The 11,818-nt window shown below is 43.8% G+C and overlaps 1 protein-coding gene across 1 annotated transcript; it reads left to right on the top strand.

Moving 5' to 3' along the window:
* Window positions 1-4,532: 4,532 nt before the first annotated feature.
* On the top strand, window positions 4,533-11,512 carry dalrd3 (DALR anticodon binding domain containing 3). Its single transcript, XM_070910959.1, has 13 exons — window positions 4,533-4,766; window positions 5,999-6,306; window positions 6,631-6,944; window positions 7,843-7,901; window positions 8,036-8,137; window positions 8,271-8,335; window positions 8,728-8,786; window positions 8,934-9,016; window positions 9,216-9,342; window positions 10,488-10,546; window positions 10,637-10,753; window positions 10,864-10,932; window positions 11,393-11,512. Exons 1-13 carry the CDS (start codon window positions 4,533-4,535, stop codon window positions 11,510-11,512), a joined length of 1,716 nt encoding a protein of 571 aa, XP_070767060.1.
* Window positions 11,513-11,818: the final 306 nt, after the last annotated feature.

Consider the following 11,818-nt stretch of genomic DNA (forward strand, 5'->3'; position numbering starts at 1 on the left):
CCTTACATTTAGGGATGGGAATTGATAAGATTTTATTGATACCAATGCCACTGTCAATTCTTATCATCGGCCCGATTCTTCATTGATTGAAAAAAAATCTGCTAAACCTGCCTGCACGGTGCTGATGCTATTGTAAGCAGTGAAGTGTCAAATATGTGTTATTCCCTGAATTTAAGCCCATGTTGCGTATAATGTATAACGTATAAAGTTTCCAGCAGCGTAGACGCACAAGTTTGATGTCATTGTTTTGCAATGCGCCGTCAGAAAAACATGCCGGCATCGATAAAAGGAACAGATAAGCTCGGAGGCATACGATTCTGATGGATCAGACAATTTTGAAATTGGTTCTCAAGAGGAACCGGTTATCGATTCCCATCCCTACTTACATTGTTGAAAGATACAGCGAGAACAAAAAGGAATGTGGACTTAGGCACTAGTCAGCTGGTGGAGGAAAGAGATAGAAGTGTTCCCTACGTCTGGATAATCCTGCCATACGCCGTCGTCACTCACACAGGAAGTGTCATGTCAGGGATCTGAAGGCGCTGATGGAGAAGGGAGCCTCGAGAGTATCCTGTCCACAAGTTCAAGGTGTCTCTCGTGGTTTTCCCGGCTGATCCTTTCATGCATGGCTACCAGCTGACTCATTAGATTGTTCTGCATTTCTTTCTCATGGTCCATCAGCCTTTGTAGCCGGGCGTCCTCCTGTGCCTGCATGGAAGCGTCCATCTCTCTGAGCTGCGTGACTGTTGCAGACACTAAAGTAGAGACTTGGTCCATCACCGTCGTCTTCTTTTTCTTCGACGGGACCGTGTACGCTAGAAAACAACAGAGACAGTGCAGCCTGTCAGTAACAGGACAGCGACACATGTTTTTTATTGTTCCGTCTCTGTGCTTCAACACACTGGACTTGAAATAAAACAATGACTATGAGGTTTAAGTGTTGACTTCCAGCTGTGTTACACATTATTGTCATTTCTTACTTTCATGTCCAATGTGCTGGAGTAGAGCCAACACCAGCAATAACAAAGCCTTTGTCTTCATTAGACCAGAACATGGACATAATATATGCATAATGCGTATCTAAACATACATTAGATACATTTAAATTTTCTTGCAGTTTTGAATGGCAACAAGAGGTTCAAAAAATGTTAAATACACTGGCACAATTTTCAAGTTGTGACAGAAATCTTATGATGTGACATCAGTAAACAGCAGACAGCATTGTTATGTTTACTCACATGGCTGGTCTGCGGGTCTCCTCCACTGTCGATCAGAGTGATGGTCATAACAGCGACGATGGAGAAAAGGAGTTAAATACATGAGTGGGCTGTGACAGACATGCCGCTGTCCGCCAACCCTTGACCACAGAGTGCACTATGATTTAAACTGGGTAAAAACAGACACTTCAATCATCACCTTAAATGAGGACAAATAGCAATAACAGTATTGTTTTAAGATTAAACCTGCAGGACCAAATAAGCATTCGCAGCGATGCCTCATGGTCAGCAGAAATGTCCGTTTCTTCTCTTTTCTATTCTTTCATGATCATGACGCTATCTCATGAGAATGTATGCAAAACATTATAAATAATGGCATGTAACTTTTTGAAGGGTAGAAGAAGTAACTTTTCACATGACTTTGAGGAGGCATAGCAATAAATCCATCCTAATTCTGTGGCTGTTTGTGGCAGGAGTGCACAGTTTCAGAGAGTTTTAAACCTTAAATATATGGACTATTTGTCTGACTCCAATAACCATCCTAGGGCACTTTTCTATACTTGGGTGCTTACTGATGTGTCCATTTTTTCCATATTTTAGTCATAGCACATAGTATGCAGTTTCCCAGACAGATACAGATCCTGGTGCAGCAACCAAAGCTTGCATCTTCACAGGCCAACAGGCTCCAGGATCACCAAACATGGTTGACACAGTACATACAAGTGCATGAAGAGAGTTATGTTGGAAAGGTGTCCCTGGAGAGGCTAGGGCCCTCTGTAGGGTTTGGTTATGATGGTTGGTTTGACTTGCGATCTGGTTATTAGTAGGTAAAACACGTCACTGTCTGACAAACCTCTTATAGAATCATTCATCTTTTCCCTGTTTTATGTGTAAAGAGCAATACACAAAACATTAAGCTAAATGCCAAATGTGTCAATAGTTATAGTTCTTTGAATGCCAATCTCTGACATGTACTTGTGGTTACAAATAACTTTTGTTACTTGGATTTGGATCCTGTAAGCTGCTGTCAAACTCCAACCCCAGCCCCTGGTGGTGTCTGGGACCTCGGGACACCCGGCCCTGCAGGTCACCCAGGTGTCTCTCCTTAACACAATAACAATAATAGACACTTACTGGCGTTAATGGGCTGTAGCTGTTCTGACGGGCTGTACTGCTCATCGTCGTCCTCTGCCTCCACTGGACCCAGATGCTTGTTGATCTCCCCGTCGTCAACTTCGTCCCAGAGGCCGACCACAACCTCCTCATGCTCCGCGCTGATGTCAGTCGGCGGCGGCGGAGGAGGAGGAAGAGGAGGAGGTAGCGGTGAGGCTGCAGGTGGAGGTGAGGGACTCCTGTGCCGTTTCGCCGCGTTCCCCGCGGGGGCATTCCCGAAAACCCTGTGGCACTGCTCATAAAACGGCCAGTCGACGCGGTCGCTCCCGCAGCGGGTCTTCTGCTGGTGATACTTGGTGTACTGCTTCCTCAGCGCCTTCAGCTTGCTGATCACCTGCATGTGTGACCTGTACACCCCCCTCTCCGCCAGCAGTTTGGTCATCCTGTTGTAAACTACAGAGTCCTTCACTGTGCCCGTGATCTGGTTACGGATCGCCTCCGACCCCCGGATGGTCAAAAGTTCTTTGATTTCGTTCTCCTGCCAGTTGTGCATGTTCTCTGCAGTGAGAATTCCTGCCGCTGAAGCGTCTCAACTTATTACAAACACCTCCCTTGTATAGTTGCGCCCTGTACGTCACATTTCTGCGCCGGAAGAAGACGTGCTCAAAGATAGTAGATTATGGATCACTCACTCATTAGCTACAAAAAAATAATACTTCGCCAATTAAGTACGGAATGATGAGATTATTTTCTCGTTCATGCTGAAGTAAATCTTTAAAATATTACAAACAATCGTTTGGTCCACGAGACGTCAGAAAATAGGACATGCCCATCACAACTTCCTAAAGCCCATGTTGACATATTCAAACTGCATGTTTTGTCCAAACGGCCCAAAACCCAACAGGTGCCAGTCAACTTTTGGTTGCTTATTATTGATCAAAATGGTCGCTTTCTGTTGATCAATCAATTTATGAATCCTTTATCTCTATAAACTACTACACCAACTGCTATTACAGCTCATAATTGACATGATGAGTTGAAAGCACACTTTTGTCTAGAATATCATTGAATGTTGTAGCATTAAGATGTGCCCTCACTGGAACAAAGGGACCTGGCCCAAACCATGACAAGGAGGCCCACACCACAAGACGAGGCATTTATTTGTATAACACCTTTCAATGGCAAGGCAACTCAAAGTGATTTACTGAAGACAAAGGACATAAAAGAAACACAAGGCAATACAAAAAGACAATATGAGAAAAATGGGATTTAAAATGATTAAAACAAAGAAAAGAATAAAATCAAATAGAATGGAATAAGACAAATTAAACAGAATAAAATTACAGCGCAGTGCAAGATATGAATCAGGGTATAAGCAGGAATCCTGAAGTTACATTTAATACCTTCTAAGACCTCATTGCCACTTTGTTGCTGATGCAACTGGTTAGGACTCAGACTTTAACCTATATTTACTATACTTTGATTGTAAGATAGAACAACACACTTTCAAGAATTTCACTGCATGTACTTGTATAACCAGTGTTTGACCAATGCAATTTGATAAAAGGTAATATATGAATGAATGTCATTAGAGTGGAGGGATTGATGTTTTGCTGTTGTGTTGAGACACCACAGACCCTCTCGGAGGTCAGCAGTAGATGATGAAGCGGTGGCCGCTGTAGTAACTTCAGTGGTGGGGGGTGGGGACGATGGTGTAGCACAGAAATGTGTAACAGAGACCTTCTGTCTGCATCCTATAACGGCTTTGTGGCTTGCAGGGGCGTATAAGCCAAGACGTTTGAGAATACAGCTCGACATGAATAATTCAACTGTCCATACACTTTTGGCCATAGAGACTGCAGTTACCCTGCTACACATCAGATGGTGCTATTAGAAAAATGTTAGGAACATTCCACTGGTCCAACACGGAAATTCACCTCGGAAAGAAACATGGATTGCGCTTCACTGGTTCCGCAAAGAGAAAAAAAAACAGCCAATACAGCCCTCCTTTACTGCCAATATCTAACATCGACCAGTGATTAACCGTGCGGCTGGAAACTGGCGTAATTCGGCAGTGTTGAAGCTATGGCTTAGCCTGCATCAGCACCAATCGGCGTGACGGCGTTTTAACACAAGATATGAGCAGCGTGCAGATGTGCTGATAGCCTGGTAGCAAGCTCACCTGTTTGTGTTGTGGTGGTGATGGAGAATATCGAGGAGTCTTCGCCCCTCCGGATCACCCCTACCGTCCGGGCGCTGAGCTCCGCACTGCGGGGGAAGCATGGAAATGTCCCCGATTCCCGCCGGGGAAACAGCGACAGGATCTTCCCTGAACCGGAGAAGCTTTGGTTCAAGGAGAGCAGCGCTAAAAACCTGCGTAACAGGGACTTCTTATCGCCGACCACGATGCTTAACACGCTGTATGCTGACGGACAGGTTGGTGTGGCTGATACCTGTCGGGTTTGCTAGCATTTTAATGTAGTTAATGCTCATCTCGCGGTGTTTTATGTCTCATCATTTCCCGTTAACGCTAACTAAATTCACGGAAAATAGCTCTTAGCTGAAAAGCCCCTTTTTTAAAAACGAGCAACATCAGTGGACACGCTCATTAAAACTTCGTGTACTAACAAAGTCTACATGGTGTTCTTCCGCTAAGCAGTATATTTTCTGGACAGTTGCTAAAGGTGTCACGTTTGCTATAGTGCGAGAGGTTTTGTTTAGCGCAGTAATATTTAAATGTACGGATGGTGTTTTCAACTGTTTCGAACGTGACTCCGCCAATAGGAGCCGAGGACCGGAACTATCTGCTTTTAGAAGGCTCAACGCTGATTCCAGCTGCCAGTCTGAGAAACGAGGTTAAAGGACAAAGCATGAATACATTAGGCTGAAACCGAGACAGCTAGATCCCCTGAATTGCTCAGTGGCGGCTGACTTTGCCCCATCATGATCGACCGCACTCGACAGCCTGCGGCAGTAATTATTAACCCATGAGTGGCACGTGCAATATGGGTCAGGCAGACACGCGCAGCTGCAAGTCTGAAACGCGAAGCTAGCTGTAGCTGCGCAAAACACACGAAGGCCTAATCGATAGCTCGTTCATGTCAGTGTGTCAGAAAGAATATGACGTTATGAAGATAATGTCCGAGTGTACATTATTTAGTTTGTTGCATCTGTGGGCGTGTCATCATTGTGTAGGAGAATGCTAATGTTTCTGCATGTAAAACACTTTCTCATGAGCATGTATAATGTTATATGCACCGCAGAAGCACTGGTACGGGCTTTTGAAGCAGATACCAACATCTGATATTTTTCCACTGGCAGTGACATGCATTCATAAATGACAAGGACAAATGCATGTGCAAAAGATATGTATCTTAAGGTAAGAGCTAAAAAAAAAACAACAACCCCAAAACAAATGATGTTTTACTGTATTTCTAATTTAAAAGTAAATTAAATTACATACTAGTAGAAGATAATCTCAAAATGCCAATTCCATACAACTGAAGTTACTTTTAAAAAGGAGATCTCTTACAATATCAACTACACTGCATCAGTCCACCTCTAGTGCGGGCGTATATGCATATGTAATTACCCTCCTCACACACTGGCTCACTTTTGTTTGTGCATGCTCGTATATGAGTCTCTAATTGTTCTCTCTGTCCGTCCAGGTCCCTCCAGCAGTGATGTCCAGGGTCCTGTCTCTCCGTGGCAGTGGGGTTCTCCCTGTGGCCGGTGGGGAGGTGATGGGTGAGGGGTTGAGGGTCAGGGTGGATCGGGCCGCCGCCTTCGGGGCTGTCCTGGCAGGTGGAGCCACAGAGTACCTGAAGCCCTCAAGTCAGAGGCAAGGCTGTGTGGTGCTCAACTGCCCCGCGCTTCACCCTAAACCCAACACCCCAACTCCTGATACGCTGACTCTGGGCCACCTGAGGACTGTTCTGTTGGCTGACCACATGGGGGTGCTGTTGAGAAGACAGGGGTGAGTTTGCGGGTTAATTCCAGCATGACAGAGGGGGCTTGGGAATGCTTACAGTTCAATAAAGCAGCCCATTCATCCCTTTCTTTGGGTTTATGACGGTTGCTTGGACAAAAAAAGCAATTTGAAGATGTCACCCTGGACTTTGTGAAACCTGTATGGGCATTTTCAATATGTTCTGACATATTAAAGACTAAATTGACTTAATGATTAATCAATACATTTAAAAAAGTAACTGAGTGTCATTGTTTATGAGAATAATTTTCATTGGTAGTCATAGATTAAAGATGCTGCTGTGATCACTATCAATCTCCTTAACTGTCTCAGATTTGCAGTGTCCTATTGCCCTACGCTTCCTGAAGACAGCGGCATCATCGCCTTTCTCCGAGCTCTCGGCATCGATTGGCCAACAACCCCAGCCAATTGGACCAACGAGGAGCGGGAGGAGAAGATCCAGGAGGCGCTGGAGAGCTCCCCGTACAGAGAGAGGGAAACGGAGAGAGGCAGGAGGACCAGTGGAGGGGGAGGAGGGAGGAAAGTGGAGGAGGGGGAGGACGAGGGAGCTCTCAGGATCAACCTGAAACGAGTGTTTCAGGAGGAGGGGCTGCTGGGATACGACCCCAGCCTCGGTACCAGCACAGGTGAGGCCACAAGGGGGCTCATTTGATTCAGTCATGTGGTAAGGTGGGTTAGTGCTGTGCTGCTTCTTTTTCTCAGTCATTTTGCATTTTGTGAGGGGGAATAAAAACACAGTTTATATAGCACTTTATGTCAAATGTTTATGTAAATACAACATGGCCTACTACAAAGCAAAATATTGTTAACATACATACATCAGGACGTCTGAGATGTGGCCCTTGACCTGTGGTGGTTTTCTATCAATTAAACAAACTAAATCATCTGTAAACGTTCTAGTTCTACATTCACTTTTTCTATTTATGTCTGACCGATGTTAAAATCACTTAAAAGGTCAGTTCATCCAAATCAAAGGCAAGCATAATTCTCACTTACCTCTAGTGGTATCTCGCCATGCAGACTTTGGTTTTATGTGCCAGTACAATCGAACATGTACTGCTCAAAGCTTTGAAAATGGAATTTGAGAAACTTAAGCACCAACCTCCAGGTCTGAAAAGTGAAGCAATCGTGGAAGAGCCTTAAATCTGCATTCTTTCTAATGGCCAGCAGGGGGCGACTCCACTGGTTGCAAAAAGAAGTCCGATTGCATAGAAGTCTATGAGAAAATGACCCTACTTCTCTCTTGATTTACCTCAGTGAACAATTTCCTAATGAATTGATGGTTTCAATCGCTAGTTTCCTGTCTTCTTTAGTACAGCATGATGTTCATTTTGTAAATTATGCTTCCATTTAGAGTAAAATAGACTATAAAGCAAGTTGCTACCACGGCGACCTGTCAATCAGAATGGGGCGTTCACTTTTACTAAAAGACACTCTAGAAGTCGACATTTACAAGCTCTTGTCCAAGTATGGTCACTTTTAGCTCCAAAAAACGGTAATGCATTGTTTGTGTATCTGTTTCAGTACACAGAGACAGTGTTTCCCACCTGGCGCAACTGGACCTAGCCACAGCCAAGTGCACAGTGAGACACACACACACACACACACACACACAAATATGCAGTCTACAAACTCATTAAAATTCCTTTTTTTCTCATTAAAAATACCAGACAAACAAAACATTGATTTTGTTTATCCTTACTGCTTCTTTTTATAGGTAGCCATGGTGACAACGTTACATGTGACCTCCTGTCAGGATGAGTTCCGGCAGCAGCAGGTAGCAGTGCTGTGGAGAGCCAGTGGAGCGACACATACACAGGTACCCACACACACATACACACACACACACACACACACACAGACACACACACACACACACATATACACACACACACATTCATGAATTGCATTGTGCTCCTATTCTTTACCTGTTCTGCTGTCTGTGTCTGCAGAGACATCTGGTGTGTGGGCCTGTGAAGACTCCTGGTTCTCACCTCACTGCTGCACAGTACCTGCAGTAAGACACATCACTTTCTTTGTCTGCGGTTGTGTCTCTTCTCTCCTTGTCCTGTGTCCTCTCTTGTCTTTTCTCACCATTTCTGTCTTTGTCTTTCTATCTTTCCTCTTGTATCTGTCTCCGCCCGTCTCTTTTATCCTTCCCCTTTTCTTCTCCGCCTCCACTTGCCCTGCCCAACTCTCCTCCAGACAGATGTTTATTATCACAACGGACTCTCTCACTAGGATCCTCTCTGCACTGTAAAATTGCAGTTTTAATTATACAAAATTACAAGAACACTAGTGGGCGTTGATGGTGCTTTTCTTCATCTCCGTGTTATTGCTGTATATTTTGAGCGCAACTGTCCGTGTACATGAGGCTTCTATTGTTTCTTTCTTCATCATCTCCTCCAGGCTGAGAAGAGGTCAGATGAAGGAGGCCTCAGAGATGAAGTATGGGGATCAAGTCGAAGGTATGTGTGTGTGTGTTTATGTGTGTGTTCATTGTTAATCATAATCTCCTTACTCATGAAACTGACCTGCCTGATACTACCATTAACTATAGACAAAATGAATTAACTGGCGTGAAACACCGCCGCCACCTCCTCGTCCTCTTGTAGGTCAGACGTGGGATGACATCATCAGGGTCATGACCTCTGCCACTGTCAGATTTGAGCTGCTGTCGACGGTCCACACCAGTCCTGTGAGTCATCATTACAGCTGCGTGTTTGCACCTGAATGTGTCGTGCAGGTGGTGATGTGCAAAGTGTCTCAGCGACTGTGTTTGCCTTGACAAGCTTGTCCGTTATGAACACCTTCGCATCTGTTCACGCAGACACTGATGACAGTTTGATGTTTGATGTAATTAGCCGAGTCCGAATGATTGACAGCCGTCTATTTAGGTGACACTGGACGTCCAGAGGGAAGGAGGCGTGTCCACCAAGGGGCCGAGAGGAGGAGTGTTTGTGATGTATAACTGTGCCAGGCTGCACACTCTGTTTGACAGCTACGAGAGAGGAGTGGAGAAGGGTGAGATCCATGTTTCATTTCTCTGACGTTACAAACAACCAGTAATTGGCTGCTGTGGCCTGGAAGTATTCTCTTAACCACAGAATGGAAGATGAAGACAAACCTAATAAAAGCCAAGAAAATCCATTTTTCCATTGGAACAAAGCTAGGACAGCAAATGCGGAGTTGACCATCACCAAAGTTCAGCAGGAGTGTGCTCTGAGAAGTTACAGCCTATTTTAATTGCTCCCATGTAAAAGTGACCTATTGAGCCCTTTTTCAAAATCAATACCGATAATTGACTGTGATAGAATGAACTATTCAGTGTCTATTTAATAAGGGAGTGATTTCGGACACGGCTGTAGTCGCTTTGTTAAAAATTAAATAGTTACTGTTCAGTGCTGTGAAAGACAAGAAAATTGAATATGAAAAGCTTGCATGTGTGTTCAAGAGTCCCAGAGAGGCGACATAAGAAATTCTGAGCGTACATTTGAAAAATAGTACTGTATGGCAGGAGGTCAGCAATTTGGTTCAACAGTGGGCCAGTTTTTACAACCTTGTTCAATGGGCGGCCAATGTAGTTTCACAGGCACGGTTTTATTTTTGAGCATTTAATTTCCTTCAAGTATAAAACAGATTTATAAAACAGGTTGTTTTAGGATTGTCCTCAGGGCACATGTCATTTTTCCCATTAGTAAGTGAGGGCTAACAGAGGCACAGCAGCTCATGTTACTGCTCATTTGGCAAAAAATGACTCGCATATGCAAATGTATGCGTTACACTACGAGACTCCACACTCAGTAAACAGCAACCTATTTAATTTATGGTTGAATGAAAATAGTGTTGTTGTTGTTGTTGTTGCCTTAGAAGAAAAAAAAACAGCACGACATCTATTAGACCGCCACCTATTTGTGTTTTGAGATGAAAATCATTGATTATAAGTAGCAGTTACAAGGCCGTGCTGGGATTTACACAAGCGTTGTATTTACATTGCTACCAACAGTAGATTTGTGAAACGTGAAAGCTTTGATTCGTGGGCCGGATTTGGCCCACAGGACGCTATTGGCCTACCACTACTGTATGAGGTCTACGCTCAAAATGTCCATAATATTGATTTGTAACAAGTTGAAATGTGTGGATCAGCATATGTTCATGTTTATCTGCAGGTCTCTACCCAGAAATCCCTGAAGGCTCCCAGCTAGACTTCTCTGCTTTGAAAGAAGAGGTACCACTTTATTTTCTTCTATGCTCTTTTACTCATTTCTGTCATTTCAGTGTTCATCCTGTCACGCTGTCTCTGTGTTTTGACTGACAGGGCGAGTGGCTTCTGCTGTTCAATTACCTCATTCCCTTCTCCGAGCTGCTGGACCAATCAGGCCAAGCGTTAGACTGTGAAGGGGGAGGAGCCAGAGTCAATATAAAGACTGAACAGGTCAGGGGATGGAGATTAACTGATTATCGATCAACAGGCAACTTCAAACCATGTGTGATAAACCCAAGTGTGCCGTGAAGATGTTTGTCTAACGTGTTTTTGTTCCTCAGATCTGTAAGTTTCTCGTGTCTCTCAGCAAAGACTTCAGCTCGTACTACAACAGAGTCCATGTGCTGGGGGTGAGGATTTCTTTACTGTATATATTCACATATGCTCATAAATAAAGTAGGTCTTGTATAAATGTTTGAATTTATTCACTGAAAGTTAAAAAGTGAAGAAAGAATTATTACACTCCTAAAGTTTTTGTGGATGAATGTCTTCAACTATATATACATATATACATATATATATATATATATATATATATATATATATATATACATATACATATACATTTAGGTTTATGTGTCGTCTGTGTGATTTTGTGTGTGTATGTGTGTTCTCTTCCTGTACACCATATGTGTGATTAGTGTGTTAATAGCCCATTGCCCCTTCTAGTGACTTTTCGTCATTAACAGAATGTGATTACTGACTTCACTTGCCAACATCACCTATTCCCTTCCTTTTTTTTTCTCTCCTTCTTTAACTCCCCCACACACTTCCTCTTTCTCTTGTCTTTCCTTCCTTCTTTCTTTCCAGGAGCCGTTGCCTCATCTCTTCAACCAGATGTTTTGTCGTCTGCACCTGTTAAGAGCGTTGAGAGAGCTCTACCACAGCGCTCTGGACACCCTTAACCTTCCCCCCATCAGACAACTATAGCCCCGATATAATGCACTCACGCTGTGATCACTGTTAGCCCCACCTCCCCACCCATCTCACCTCGCATCAACACACACTCACCTATGTTTTGCAATTGTAGTTTCATCGCGTACACACTTTCATTTAGCTATGAAAATGTTTCCAGCTAAGACATGTCGTCACCTTTCCCTCTTTATGCCAGTGTTACAGCAGTCTGTGGCTGCTACAGGCAATTATGAGATACTGTGTTACCTGCCCACTATGCAGCTTCTACAGCTCATTGTCAGATTACTGTAGTTGGACATATTGTAACTGATATTTAAAGGA

This window comes from Enoplosus armatus, chromosome 8, assembly GCF_043641665.1.
Source record: "Enoplosus armatus isolate fEnoArm2 chromosome 8, fEnoArm2.hap1, whole genome shotgun sequence".
Classification (NCBI taxonomy): Eukaryota; Metazoa; Chordata; class Actinopteri; order Centrarchiformes; family Enoplosidae; genus Enoplosus; species Enoplosus armatus.

What these genes read in the sequence shown, in the direction of transcription:
- dalrd3 (XM_070910959.1), top strand. Translation starts at nt 4,533, where the DNA reads ATGGAGAATATCGAGGAGTCTTCGCCCCTCCGGATCACCCCTACCGTC. An exon ending in GTGGAGCGACACATACACAG is followed by an intron (nt 8,138 to 8,270) that starts GTACCCACACAC and finishes CTGTGTCTGCAG; the next exon opens with AGACATCTGGTGTGTGGGCC. An exon ending in ACAGAGTCCATGTGCTGGGG is followed by an intron (nt 10,933 to 11,392) that starts GTGAGGATTTCT and finishes CTTTCTTTCCAG; the next exon opens with GAGCCGTTGCCTCATCTCTT.